This window comes from Chamaea fasciata, unplaced genomic scaffold (genome assembly GCF_029207755.1).
Source record: "Chamaea fasciata isolate MVZ Bird 193981 ecotype frontalis unplaced genomic scaffold, bChaFas1.0.hap1 SCAF_3, whole genome shotgun sequence".
Taxonomy (NCBI): domain Eukaryota; kingdom Metazoa; phylum Chordata; class Aves; order Passeriformes; family Sylviidae; genus Chamaea; species Chamaea fasciata.
This window is the reverse complement of record NW_027094088.1, coordinates 101823094-101838534: the sequence shown is the minus strand read 5'-3', so window position 1 is coordinate 101838534 and position 15441 is coordinate 101823094. Positions and strand designations below refer to the sequence as shown.

At 37.1% G+C, this 15441-nt stretch overlaps 1 protein-coding gene across 1 annotated transcript in view; it reads left to right on the top strand.

Annotated features, from left to right (window-relative positions):
* NBAS (NBAS subunit of NRZ tethering complex) overlaps positions 1-15441 on the top strand; it is a 161484-nt gene that overhangs the window by 83315 nt on the left and 62728 nt on the right. The window contains exon 41 of the mRNA XM_066179945.1: positions 12276-12505. Coding sequence (XP_066036042.1) covers positions 12276-12505 — 230 coding nt within the window. The remainder of the gene's footprint in view (positions 1-12275; positions 12506-15441) is intronic.

Below are 15441 nucleotides of genomic sequence, written 5' to 3'. Positions count from 1 at the left end.
TCTGAATTTATACCAGTTCTTTCCTCTTGTGCAGAAGCTCTCTGGACTGTTTGGGTTTCAGCCTGTCTCTCAGCTGTGGCTAAAAGAACACTTCTGGTCACAAGTTTTCTGAAAATGAAGTAATCACCACTGTGGCATGAGGGAACTGGTTTTTTCCATGTTAAGAATGACTCCTGATTTACAGCAGAAAGCCTGTTTTGATATTCTCCCAATTCTGCAATTAGGAAGCCTTTCATGTTCCTGCTGAGATGTTCATTTTACTGTCTTCTGCTTAGATGCAAAAGGAAAACGTAGCCCACAACTGTGGGGCTTGCAAAATATGTTGGTTGTGAAGAATTAATTCATGTTTGCTAGAAAGCCTTCTTTGAGCCTGTAAATCTTCCTGCTGCAAGACAGCTTTGATGAAAAAAAGTTTGTGGGTTTTTGTGGGGCTTTTTTTCCTAACTTTAGCTTTTTTAAACAGTGCTATTTTACAGGAAGAGGTAAGAAGCCTTTGGAAGGTGTAAGTTATAAGAATGAGGACAGAGATGTTACATTGAACTATTTGTACTCCTATTGCCATTTAATAAGCAAAGTCTTATCAGTGACACCATGCAGTTTATCTCTCAACTGTGATTTGATCTTTGGCTAATCTTCAGTTCCATCTTGGTAAAATGCTGTATGTGTCTGATAAATACTGGATTCTAAGTTGTTTGCTAGAGAGAGTAGGTTCTGTGTTTAAGCTACTCTTAAACAATAGCTTTTGAAAACAATTGTATGAGAAGATTGAAGGAAGAGCACATCAAAAAAACAGGAAAAAAACCCACCAGAATTCGCCTGGGTGCCAGTAAGAAAACAACATATGCAAATACTAATTTATATTTCATTGTTACTAATTCCAAGAGTATTGAGAGAAGGAATGTCATGGAAGTAGAAAACAAGAAATAGGAACAGATAGTTTTGACCAAAATAAACACACTTGGTTTTTTTCCAAGACCCCTAAACACTAGACTTAAATGCTTAATTTATACTGTGAATTAGATGTTTGTTTAAATTTATATCTTAGATGCTGATAGTAAAGAATGGGTCCACCTGCAAGTTGGTTTCATCAATGCCATTCTAGTTTATGTCCATGGGAATAGATGTAGCTGTGGGTTTTGGGATTGGTTTCTTTTTTGTGTTTCTTAAGAGTTCTGTATGAGGAAAAGAAAATTGATCTCAAACTTCTATGAACATGTTACACTCATCTGGAGATGACATTCTGTAGTAGATTGTCTTCCGACTCATCTCACTGGTGGGTTGCATCACCTTTATCTTGTGGCTGTTCATGACAGCAGAAGTGCATCCCTAGGTCCTCTATCTGCCTCAAAGCTATACCTTAGTTTTAGAAGATATCAGAGTGCATTTTTGTGGGTGAAGGTGTATAGCCAATCCTTGTTTCCCCCCATTCTCACTCCTTACATGGTCAGTAATGATGTAAATCTGGCATTTCAGCTACATGCTCAGAAAGTGAATCCTCAAGATCATAGAGCATTTATTTCTGTCTACTAGCATCCGAGTCACAGTAGCTGTGATTTTCCTAGTGCAGTTAATCAAGTATACTGTTGGAAAACTATCTGAATTTAAACGAAACTATATAGAAGCATGGAAAAGTCCACACATCCTGTGTTTCTCATCTTAAAATGACATTATTTGAAGAGTTCATAAGTCCCTGTGGCAGAACAGGAGAAATGTTGGTAGAATGGACATGACAGAGCATAATGTTTCAAGGAAAATGGGACATGGGAGGAGAGCTCCTCTTCCATTGGCTAGGACAGACTTTCAAGACCTGCTAGTTAGTCAAGAAAGGTATTTTAAAGGAATGATTTGGTCTGTTGCATGAAGACTTGTCTTTTTTGTTTATTTTAATTGTGATGTGAAATTCTGACAGCCAATATTTAGGCATCAAACCAGAATCATAAATTGTCAGAAATTCTCACTATGATTTTTGTACTGTTGATGCCCAAAAGAAAATCATCTTTATAATTTCAGTTTCTGATATCATCTTGATGATTTCAGGTGAAGTTACTCCTTTGCTTTAAGGACTAATAAATGGATTTGGCTGTAAAGTATTGCTTTAATTTTGTGCCCAAGATGTTTTCAAATTTTAGTTGTTATGATAACATAAACATAACAGTCACAGTTGAGGGCGTCTGAGCTGTATTACTTTGTTGTGCTGAGGAATATGGTAAAGGAGCTCTCCAACCTAAGAAAATTGCAGATAAAGGTCAGAAGAATAGAACAAAATTTCCAGAAATGGACTCTGTGTGGAATGTACTGGTAGGAGAAGACTAATTACCCTTTGAGGACCCAAATTTATTTTTTGTTTAGGTCTGTAACAGGATGGGATTGACTTTTCATTGTAGCCCCTGTGGTGCTGTGCTTTTGCATTTGTGGCTAACAAATGGGTTGGTTACATGTCTGTTTCAGCTGTTGCTGAACCTTGCTTGTATAACATCAAGGCTGTTGCCCCACTGCCACTCTGATTCACCTCTCGCTAATTCCCAGTCTTGATGAACAAGAAGAAAAGCTGTACCACTGACCAAAGAATTTGCTGGGTAATGCTTGTTGTTAGCAGCTTATCTCCCCTTTTTCCAATCCTGGTAATCTGATAATTGACCAGAATAAATTGTTTACTCTAGAAAGGAGTGAAAAGGCTTAATTATCCTGAGGTTAATTAGTATGTTACTTTCCTGTCCTCATACTAATCCTCTTACTGAGGTGTTTCTGTTGTTTTGAAGAGGATTGTGTTACTGACCTCAGCTGAGGGGGCAAGCTTTTTCTTGGAGCATCAAACAACTGCTACAACAAATGATGTAGAGATCAGAGAGGAACAGGAATTTTGCACTGAATAGCAAATGAGGAAAGTTGCTGTTAGCAGAAAATTCTTAGTTTTTTGTTTTCTTCCCTTATATGTTACTTTTCATTCAAGAAGGTGAGTTGGATTAGTGTCCTTTTGTGCATTGCAACTGACAGTATTTTGAACTGATAAGCTCAGAGATTCTCCTTAGTGCTGCTTCAGCTGTTGTGACCTGGAATTGGTGAAGAAGCTGGGAGTTTAGGTCTCATGGAATTAAACAGCCTGATATATATATATATATTTAGCCACTGACAGAATACATTTATGCAGTGAACTTGTGTTCTGTGCACTTAATCTGCTTCCCTTTCCTGTTGCTTGCTGCTTTGGAAAGCCTCTATCAACATCTCTAAGAGGCAGAATTAGGTCAAAAGAGGAGTGCTTTGAACTTGGAATGGAATGTGTAGAAATTTCTGTTGGTCATCAGGATTTCATTCTGCCAGCTTAACCTGGCTCCCAAGGTGGTTTTGTTGTTTGTTTCAATAAGGTTGGTATAAATTATAAATATGAATCCACAGAAGTAGAACTCTCAGCCATGGTCCATATGCTACAACTTTATGTAATATTCCAAATGCAGGATGTTGAAAATAAAGGCTTAATTTGAAATGGAAATAGATATTATATAAGAAGGCTGCATACAGGAAAAGGGGAGGGAGGCAGATCTGATGCATCTGAAAACAGCCGTATTACCCATACTAGATGAGGTCTTAATGACTTTTACCTGGCACTCTGGTGCAGCAAAAGGTTGAGTTTCTACACATGAGGTAATCTCTAAATCTCTTATCGGAATGCTCATTAAATGGTTGCATATTGGTTTGCATATCCTGTCACATTCCTAAATAACAGCTTCAGCTTACTAGGGATAATATATGCATTTTTAATCTCAGCTTGGATTTATGGACGTGGGGTTTTACATCATGTACATAACTAACATGCAAAACTGACAAACTGTGTTAGGCAGTCTTGTTTCATTTTGTCTGGCCATTCAGCTTTCCAATCATAAATGCAATGGCTATCACTAAGGTTGCTGTAGATGGTAAAACAGTAGTAGTGTAGTAGTAGTGTTCTTTATTTCTGGCCTATGATGGAATTAAAACTTGGGGTTTTTTAAGTCTTGATTCAAGCACTCATCTCCAGCCCCTCTTCATGTTTTGCTAGTGATGCTGAAAACTACCAAGTTTCACTTGGCAGTGTAATTTTTCCCTGTTGTTTCACTGTTGGAAATTTCTGTTGTATGTTCTGCATCAAGTTCAAGTTTCTTTGCTGGTCTTTGGATTGCTCCACTTCTCTTTCATGCTGCTGTTTTGTCTGATACTTCTTAATGTTTTTTATCCTACACTGCTTGCTTATATGTTTTCAGGTACTGGTACTCATGAACACTTGGCAGATGAATCTGTTTCATTTGATGTATGCTCTCCTGAACTACTAGCCATTGTGGTTAGTTTTGAACATCATCTGATATGATCCCTGAAAAACTAATCCAGCAATTAGGCACATTGCAGCCAGATTGTGACAAAGTAGATTCTTTTGGTTGCAGTGTGTTTCGATATAGACAAGCCAGTGTTTCACATATTCCTCATATTTCTTTGTTAAGCACACAGCATGACAAAGTATTGCTATTCTTAATTGGGACCAAATAATATTTAGATGACCCAGAAAAAACATACTGTTAGATAGTTGTTGGGTGCTGCCCCCATCCCCCTGTTTCATTTCAAGTTAAAGTGTATTTCTGAAATGAGATGCTTAGTCTTGCTTATTTCTGTTTCTCAAGGGCTTATATGAGCTATTCTGTCAAATCCTACTTCTGAAAGCAGAGCAAGTGTTGTTCTTTTGACAACTATTTAGAAATCATCTTTTAGAAAACATGATCTTCAAACTAGCTTTTCATTTAAGCAGAGGGTTGAGGTTTAGCTTGCCCATGTTTCACTGTAGACATTTTTATGATTTTTCAAGTGTGGGAGATAGCTGCTATAAGTGCTAATGCTTCTTCTTGTGTAGGGTTTTGTTCCTCTCTGGGAAACAGTACAAAAGTGACCCACAGCTTTTGGAAGCAGTCTTATCCTAGTCAAGTGGTTTTGTCTTCTCTTTTACATTCCTTTTCCAAGCTTCTGTAACTGTTTCCTCCAGTCAATGGGCATCATGGATTTTGCCAGCAGCCTGCTTGAAATTTGTTCATCATCTAATAATAAAGAACATTGTAGCAAAATTTTATTCATCTGAGTTGGCAATATAGGTTACTTTTCAGCTGCTGAATTTCCACTGAGTGAGAGAGTAGGCTTCTCCATCCCTTTGTTTTTTCATTGTTTGACTCCATGCTGGTGGGGTTTGTTGGTTGTTTGAGTTAGGTGGGTTTTGTTGGTTGGTTGGTTTGGGTTGGTTTTGGGTTTTTTTTTTAACATCTTAGAGAATTGAGGCTAAATGCTAGATTTTAAATGCTAGCCTCTGTATTTAGCTGAGGAAGCTGCTAATGAAAATGTACATCCCAATAACATAAGGCGGTCACTGAGAAACATGTATTTCTCAGAAGTGCTAGCAGTGCTCTTGGATTAGGATGAAAAGTGTCTGACTTCTGACATTTTAAAAGCTGTCAGGGAAGAGGAAGTTAAGTGTTTTTGTAGCTCATGGGATATCTAGTCTTCAACCTTTAAATTAGTAGGGTATGGAAATACTTGCATGTATCCAGGCAAGTAACTGTATAAATTAAAAAGAAACAGTATTGTACTTAAACTGAAATTGCATAATACTGCAGTAAAATTTTACAGTAAGAGTGGATGCTTGTCCCAAAGTCTGGATACGACTACAGCTGCTACCATATAGGTCAAGATTAAAGACATATTCTGAAAGAAAAGCCAATAACATCATTTATTCAGAAAGAAAGCACAATGGTTGTGGGTTTTTTTAGACAAGAGGGGGATAGACAGAAGGTTAGGATAATTACCAAAAATATGATGCTTATTTACTGAGTGTAATGCTGACTGCAAATGGGAAATGAATTATATGCTATGAATTTAGCGGGCACTTCACTCAAAACTGTGTAGTAATTTTCTATTTTCAGAGATGTTCTTTCCATTGACAGTTTAACCTTTTATATATCATGTGTTATTTTCATTAAAAGAGCTGTCAGATGAAATGATGAGATTTTTCTACCTAAACCTGACTTATCAGTCAGAAAATCTGTAAGAGAACACAAGGTAAAAAAAAAAACAAAAACCAAAACCATGAAAATATTTACTCTTGGGTCAAATTATTCCTCATTCTTCTTGTAATAGCTGATAGAAATCAAAGCAAAAAGTCCTTCTCTGAAGAGGAACTCAACTTGAGCCGGTGACATGCGCTTGCAGCCGAGATAGCCAACTGTGTCCTGGGCTGCATCAAAAGCAGTGTGGGCAGCAGGGCATGGAGGTAATTCTGTCCCTTCATTCTTGTGGGATCCTACCTGCAATGCTGTGTCTAGCCCTGGGGCCCACAACCTCAAAATGGACAAGGACCTGTTGAAATAGGTCCAGAGGAGGCCACAGAGATGCTCAGAGGGCTGGAGCACCTCGCTTACAAGCAAAGTCTGAGAGGGTTGATATTGTTTAGCCTGGAGAAGAGACAGATCTAGAGAGACGTCACAGCACCTTCCAGTACCTGAAGGGTCTACAAGAAATCTGGAGAGAGACTTTTTACAAGGGTGTGTAGTGACTGGACAAGGGAGAATGGCTTCAAACTGAAAGAGAACAGATTTAGATCAGGTTTAAAGTGAAGGAGGGGTTAGATTAGGTATGTGAGGAAGAAATTCTTCAGTGTGAGGGTGGTGAGGCACTAGAACAGGTTGCCTAGAAAAGCTGTGGATGCCCCATCCCTGGAAGTGTTCAAGGCCAGTTTGGATGGGGCTCTGAGCAACCTGGTTAAGTTTAAGCTGTCCCTGCCCAGGGCAGGGGGCTTGTAACAAGATAATCTCTAAGGTCCCTTCCAACCCAAACCATTCTGTGATTCTATGAAAACAGAGCACTAGAGCAATTTTTTCAACTCTTCAAGCACAAGTCACTTAACTATAAAAACAACTGCCTGGACAACATTTCCAATTCCTTTTGTTTTATTACTGAACAGCAGCCTCTTGCATTTTTTCTTTTTATTCCTGCAGCAGTGCTGTGATCCAGGAGTGGGGTTTTTTGATGCAGTCATACATCTGGAATGAAACTTTAAAACATTCAGTCCTTGGTAATAAAGAGACATCTGCATGAAATCCTATGTAAAGATAGGAAGGGAGGCTAGGGAATTTTAAGTTGACAGCTGCATTCCTGGATCTACATGATTCAGATATAAATCTTTAAATACAGTAGGAAATACCTTGTTTGCAGTACCATGCACAATACTGGGGTCAGAGGCATTTTTTTTAAAAGTATGGACAAGCTTTAAAACCAATATACTTAAATATAGCTGAGACATTAGAATATGATACAAAATCTTCTGATAGATGACTTAAGATTTTAAATCTGAAATGGAATATTGTTTTAATGTCTGAATGTGTTAGACTTGTAGGTTTAATAATAGAGATGAGATGAGTAATAGATTCTCTACTTCATTTTTTAAATTAGTTTGTACAACTTGATCCTGATGCATCTTGCAGCTTACAGAAGGTATTCTGGTAGGTATTCTTTTATATTGACCTGGTGTGGTTTCACTGGTGAGTGATGAGATCTGCTGCTTCCTGTACCCAGTTAAAAATGGTTGTGAAAGCTGATCCTGAACAAGACTGTTGTCACACAATACATGTAGCTGCAGCAGTGGAAGGACAATAATGTTGAGGTATCCTCACAGTTGAGTGATGTGACAGTAAGGGTTTATTTCTGAGGTGTTCTGCTCTTCCATTTGAGCCATACATTTTATCTTTTACTTTGGGCAGATCAGATGTGAGACAGCTGTGATATGGAAGGTTGGCCACCTCAAATTCATGTGGTGCTGTATCTAAGTTAAAGTACTCTTGATTCACAGCATGACAAAAGTCTTAAGTTGAAGACAAGTGTCATTAATTTAATTAATGAAAAGCTGTCCTGTGGAGACACGGAGTATATTTCTTGAGTGAACAGGCATGTTCAGGGTTTTACTTCTTGAGTGAACTATGTTGTTCCTGTAAATCTTTTTTCCTGCTTCAGTATGTGAGGAAAATTATTGTCTTATGTGCTTCACTTTTTTTTTTTGCCTTCCCCTCCATCAAATTTGTAGCACATTGAAGCTCATGCAACAGGGACTTTGGCAGTTGCTACAAGGATTAGGGAGAGCTCTCCTCTTCTTTCTGAAATGTAAGTGTATTCTAGAGGTGTGGTTTAGTTCCCAGCTGCCCTGGTGATGAGCAGCAACTGCAGAGGCAGGGAAATGAGCAAAGTACAGCTGTGTCTGCAGCAGGAATGTTATGCCCTGCTCCCTGGTTGCCTGTGCTCATGTGCTGTCATCTCCTTGTTTTGCTAACCATGAGGATTTTGCTTGGTGTATGTGGCTCCGTATGGACTGTGATTTCTTTCTTAATATTGCTTAAAATGATGTAAAACAAACCTGATGTTACAGGGATCTGGGCACAAGGAACGTGTCCTCTGCCTTCCCCTTTGGATTTCTGTGGCTGACCACAGTGGCAGCTTTTGACCATTGCCAAAAGATTACAGTTCAAAAGGTCATGGAAGTGGCTTTGCTACCTCAGTCCGGACAGGTCCACAGTGTCAGTTTTGTCTTTGAGGTGATGATAAGCAGATTTGCCTCTACTAATCTAAGCAGTTTTTCTGATCAGTTTTTCTGATCATTTCTGTATTGCAGTCTGTAGATCATTTACATTAAAAACAGAATCAAAAGAATAATGTATTCTTTAAGAATAATTGGATGGATTCGTGGTCTTAAAAGAAGTAAGCAAGCCAAATAGCCATACAGTGGTCTAATATTATATCAGTGATAAAGTGTTCACAGTAGAGCATTTTATTTTATTCTCTTATTTTATTATTCTTTTTTTTATTAGTATTACCATAGTTGTAAAATTATTGCCACTTCTGGAGCAGGAGAGGAACACCATAGCAGCTCATACATTTTTTTTTGTTTTGTTTATTTGTTTCTGATGTGTATGACTGAATTAAATCTTAAATAGATTGGAAGAGGGAAAAAGATGTACCAGCTTGCCCGGAAAAAAAGCCCCAGGAACTGAAGATTAATTCATGCATAAGAATGAAGACATTCCAAGATCAAAATCTCATATTTCGTTTTAAAACTATATTTCCTTTTAAAAATGTTTTTATGCTATCACAGTGGTACATATATTTAGAGGCTTCACTGATGTCACTTACAGAGGGTGGTCAGAGAAGAAGAACTGCTTTAAAACATTTACTCAAGTGGACCCTGAATCCCTGCTGAGGCTTATTGGTAATGACCAGTGGGACAACAGGGATAGAAACCTGACCTGTGCTGAGTAAAACACATCTAAGAGAATGAAATTAAATTAGCTTTATGCTAAAGTGTTGTGTTTTTTCTTTTCTCTCAATTTTGTTTGTTTTTATTTTTCTTAATTCCTAAGTAAGGCGTCTGTCAGCACAAATATAGTGTTAGCCCAAGAGATGAGTAAAATGCATTGGCAGGGGATTCCTGAGGGATTTCCCCAGCAATGCTAGGGAGGCTTCTAAGTTAAGGGTGTAATACATTTGGGTCAGCTCTTGTGGCTTCTGTGGAAACTTACCCTAAATTTACAATGTATGCATGTAAAATGCCCCTCCTGCATGATCACAGGAGAGAAAGCTTTCTTCAGACGTCTGTCTAGAGGTACTGGAGGAGATTATATGGCAAACTGAGGAGTTGGACACCTAAACACAATTTGTGACTGGCCAAAGGACTCTGAAAAACCAACAGAGAATTGTGTAGTAGCTGTTTAAGAGTTGTTGGTGTGGTTTTTGACAGGTGATGTTAGAAAGGGAAAAAGTTGAATATGGCATCTTATGGGTCTTGTCCAAATTAATTTGTATTTACACAAATTGCTGTCTTACAATTTGAAGAAAGTCCAAGAACTTAACAAACTCTGTGAATGCTGCAGTAAGATTCAGACTTGACTGATTTTGCTGATTTTCTTCATGGTCAGGTACTGTTATTAGCTAGTTATGTTTTTTTCAATTAAAATTTGTTAAAACATTTTTTGAAGACTGGTGATACAGCTGTAATGATTTTTCTCTCTTACGGTTCATTGGAACAAACATCATATCTAATTGAATTAGGTATCTAATGGATGTAGAAATAATTTTGCTTTTCTTCTAAAAGATACGTATTATTAAAAAAGTGAAGATGTTAAAAAATGAATACTTAAAATTATGAAATACAAGTTCTATGCATCTTGATACCAAATGGAAGACTGTGGGATTTCTCTAAAGTTATTTTGGATTCATATGCTGTGATAGTTTGGGCCATAGGTTTTTTAAAAGACAACAGGATAACACTTGATTGAAAGATTTCTGGTAGTGAAGAAAATAAGACAATCTTTGGCAACTGCTTGCAGTAAAAAGATTTCAGTTGTGTTTTCTTAATTTAAAGGTATAATTTTTATCTTCTAGATGGAAGAGTTTGCACTTTATTTTGCTGTATATATGTGTGGTTATATATACATGGCTATTCACATAGTGTATGATCCTTTTATTCTAAATTGGACAATAGTAAGTCCAACAGACCTCAAGACATTATTTCCAAATAAGGTCCTTGGGACCATAAATAGCATGGAAGATTACACACACGTGCTTTTACAGAAATATAACAAATGGGGCCGTAATGGAGAGAGGGGAAACATAACAAAAGAGAGGAAATTTTCTGCCACAGGTTGTCTGAGAAACCTGCCTTTCTCAGTGGACTGGAGGTTTTAGGCAGTTACGTTAAACATGTTTCCTTGTCTTGCTCTGACTTTCCCTGTCTCCGTACTGTTTTCTAGTGTATCACATAGAATGAGATACCAGGGTACATAATAAGTTTTGGATGGGTTTCCAGCTGATATAATTGTGTTGTAGAGGCACTGCTCTGCTTGCCCGTCTCTTTTTCTGAGGTTTTATTATTATAGTACCAACTTCCTAAGCAGCCTTTAAAGACATACTGCTGTTGTTTATAAAACCAATGAGTTTGCAATGTTTGGAGGGCTTCAGAAGTGTATAGTGGAGAGGAAAAAAGATGCCCTGTAGCATTTAATGTGACTTGGTGAGCAGTCTGTCCATTAAGACTTGAAAAAAAATCAATTTAGAATGACCAGCAAGTCACAGAAAAAATAAAGCACACCTCAAGGTTTAAACTTTTGGTGCATGTTTTACCCAGCTGTGCACTCTAGTCAATGTTCTTAAGTTTATCTTCTAATGTAGCAGAATAAATCTGCAGTAAAAGACCAAAGTATATTGCTCCTGTACACTCAACATTTTTGAGATCACAGCAGTTATATCAGCTGTTTCGCCTTGGAAATATTTTAACTACACTGGGTACCAAGGTATTTTTTGATGACTCTTTTGGAGGTACTCCTTCCTCAGGTGATGCCACACAGAAGTCACAGTGCATCTTTTTGGCACTGAGCTGTTGGTGCCCTCATTTTTCATGGAAGAGAGAAATCAAAGTTTCAAGTAAGCCAAGTGTTTACATATTACACAGAGCTCTGTTCAAGTGGAGGTGCCTAGACATAGCCACTGTCCAGATCTTGAGATAATTCGGAACACTGCGTGGTACCTGCATTCATTTTTCATGCTTTGTGTTCTAAACTGTTGCTTTGCTATGAGGGTTTTTAACTACAGAAGTTAGTGGTTTATAAGAGATGCACTTGGTGTGTAATTTCTAACACAGAAAAGTAAGTTTTATTTGTGATTGAGGTATTTTGAAAACTGAGGTTGCTGGAGTCCATGGATGATCAGTATTTAATTCTTTGAAGATTCAGGGTGTAGGCAGTGCCTCAAGTAATTTGTGGATCCTCCAATACTTCTTTGATAGTGCTCAACACTCTTAGTGCTCATCACGTAAAAGCTATCAATTTCTTCAATTCTGTACAAGAGAAATGTATTAGAAATTCAGTACCTTTTCTTTTACTTCAGTGTTTGACCAATCAGTTGCCTAGTTCAATGTAAATAAAAATGAAGAATTTAAAAACAAATAAATTAAGTCATACTGAAGCATTTGTTACTATTAATTTGGTGATGTTTGTTTGTGCTTTTTTAATATTTGTATCATGTGGAGTAGTCTAAAACATTCCAAAAGGATAAATAATAATATCAGAGCAAATGGGCCTTATAGAAAATTTTAAATTCTGTTTACTTAAAATTCTCAGAAATGGAAACAAATCTCTTAGTTCTGAACACAGGGATCAATTATATGTTGATAATTTTTTTTCAGAATTAACAGAGATTTTTTTTTAGTTTGCTGTCAATGATTTTCGCAGGCTGATCCAAAGGAGTTGATTCAGATGGTCACAAAGCATGTTACTCAGTATGCCCAGGCAGACTGGCCTGAAGAAATCAGGACATTGATAAGTCAGCTGCATTACTACAATGAACGACTGCTCGACTTCACTCAGGCTCAGACTCTGCAAGGACTTGGCAAAGGAGTGGACGTGCAGAGGTTTACAGCAGATGCACAGTACAAGAGAGAAACAATACTAGGATTGGCAGAGTAAGTAATGTGCATTAGGTTTGTTTTCTTTATTTTAGAATGGAATAGCTTTAAGATTTAAATTAGGAGAGTAAATTGAAAGTAGTGCTGACCTTTAGAGAGATAATTCACTTGCTTTAGAGATGTACACTGTAATGCTGCTACAATTGGAGCTTTTTCTATGTAACAGCTCTACTTAAATGAAATGTTGTTCAAATAAATGGATCTATAATTGGATCTATAACTCTTCATTTACTAACTGCTAATATTAAAGTTAATGAGGGATTAATGAAGGCAGACCATAGGTAAAGGTTTGGTCTCTTCTTTTATCTCCTGTAAGTCTTCCCTAGCAATCTATTAGGGTATGCCCATGCATCAAAGTTTGGAATGAACTATTGTTAAAAAGAAAAAGTTGTTAAACTGTATTTTATTCTTAATAATTTAGTTAGAACTGCTGTCTCTATCACGATTTTTTTTCCCTGTAGTCATTTGGAAGTACTTTACCACAAATGTTCTGATATTTAGCATGCTTCTATCTCACCTTTCAGAAATCCAGAATCGAAAAAATTGGAAGATATAGGATAGTACTTTTAATTTAAAAATACCTTTAATTAATATCTGCATGCAGGTACTTCAGACTGTGAACAAGTCATTAATATGACATACGGATGGTTTAGGGACAGTCACAGCTGGAGATTTGACAGAAGAGTTCTCCGCAATAAGAAGCTTTAAATACAATCTCAGATTTTCAACTGACGTCTGCATAAAACTTTTGAAGAGCACATTTAAATATTTTGTTTTCCACATGTGTAGCTACTCATAGCTACTCATAGCCAATAGAAATTGGCTACTAAACAGTACTGATACACTGAATAAGAGTAGTTGTATAAGGTCAGGTTTTGAACACTAAGCTGATGCTTTACATCTGTGAAATCTGTACCTGTGCAGATTTTGTCACTGCATTCATAAAATAGTTTTTTAAATGTTTCCATTGCAATTACCTGCTTTGTATATATTGTAAATAAGCACGTATGTCTAGTGTGTCACTAGGTTACATCTTGATGACTACCTACAGTAAATTCAATACAAGTAGTCTTCTGTTATTACAGATACTTTGATTACAGCAGAGTTACTTACATTGTCACCCAAGACTTCATCGATACTGTCTGTTGTTAAATAAAGTAAATACGAAGAGAAAGTTCCTTACAGTAAGTAGAGGGAAAAGCACAATATGAAAAGGTTAGAAGTAAGGCTTCTTTGTATGTGAATGAGAGTGGCACTTCCATGTCGGGCAGTTGCAGAGATACAGTTAATTACTTGTTCAGCTTGAGCTTCCTTGCTTTAATCTTCTCAGTGGAATCTTAATCTGCATTTTCTAGTGAAAAAGATGCAAAATTCAGTGTAATTGTGTAGCATATTTGTTCTCATTTTTAATTAAGTGCCTCATGTTTTTTAATCTTTTATGAAGTGCTGTTTGAAGGAGCAACACCTGGAAGAGATTGCATCTTATTTACAAACAGCTTTGGACTAGAAGGAGCAATTTGCTCCAACTACCTAACCACTAGTTGTCTGTTCTTATCTTCTGTATTTGGTGTATATCTTTGGAGGCCCTTTTTTGTTGGGTTTGCACCAGTCTTGGCGAAACAACACCCAAATATATCCAAAATGTGCCTGTGCTCTGTGCTGGAGCCTTCAGTGAGGATTCCTTTGGCAGTCCTTGGGCTCACACTGACACCAGTCAGGGGTGTGTAAAAGAAAGTTAAAAGATTCTTTGCAAGGTAGTAGACATGTTTTTTCAGCTTTTCATTGTGCAACAGCTGCTTGTTTTTGTTATCTTGACAATGAATAAATTGCTTGTACTGTCCTTCATTTGTATGGTATAATTTCCTTAAATCACCATTGCCTTAGGCTGCTGCTGCATGCCACTCTTAGACAGGAAGGGAGGACTGTGGTGGAGCTGATAAAGTTCCAGCAGGAACAGATCCCACTAGTTCCAGGAGCCACTCCTGATTTCACTGGATTGTTTTGCAACTAAAGCATTCATACCATCTTCCTCTCTCACTGAATCACAGAATGGCTGAGCTTGCAAGGGGCCTCTGAAGATCATCTTGCCCAACCTCCCTGCTCAAGCAGAGCCGCCTCAAGTATTCATATTAAATACATTTTTAAGAAGTTGTTCATGACAGGCCTATTTGAAAACAATTACACTCAGATAGTGTTCTTCTTGGAATTATCCTGAAATGACCCAACCAAACTAAACTGAAACTAAAACCCAAATATCCCAGCATTAGCCTTAATAATACTGGTTCTATGCCAACATAAAACCAAGAACCATTAGTCTCTATTTGAACCATACTATATTGGAATAGTAAAGATCAGTATTAAGTTAAATTTAGGCTTTCATAGCTTACCATATTCTCCATCTATTGTTTTGTCAAAGGGATTATGCACTAACAGAAAAGCAGTTTTTTATATTTTAGGACTGAGTGAGCTGGACATCTTCACACCTTTTAGTCTACACATACTAGGAGTGTTTCTGTCTGTGAATTACTAGGAAGAGCTTTAAGGATTTATATACCAGTTGTGCTAAAAAACTGTAGGTGTTGCAACTAAATCAAATAAACGCTAACTGTGACAAGTTACATCCTTCATCACTTTGAAATTGAATTGAAATGAAAACTGAGATTTTTGCTATAGCACAGGGTTGAGTAGAAGTTGCCATTGAGAATCAGTGTTTATGGAGTAGGTTCCTGTCTTTGAAATATCTCTGTAGGGTTTTTTTTGTTCTATTTTTTTCCCAAATGGAGCACCGAGTATTAGTAAATGCAGGAAGACACACTTAATGTATTTTTATTTAAAATTTTTTCTATGTTCTTGTTTTATGAAAAAAAAAAAAAAACGAGTTTTCTAGAATAAGGATTTATTTTCATGTTCTGTCTCATAGGACTTAACCTAAC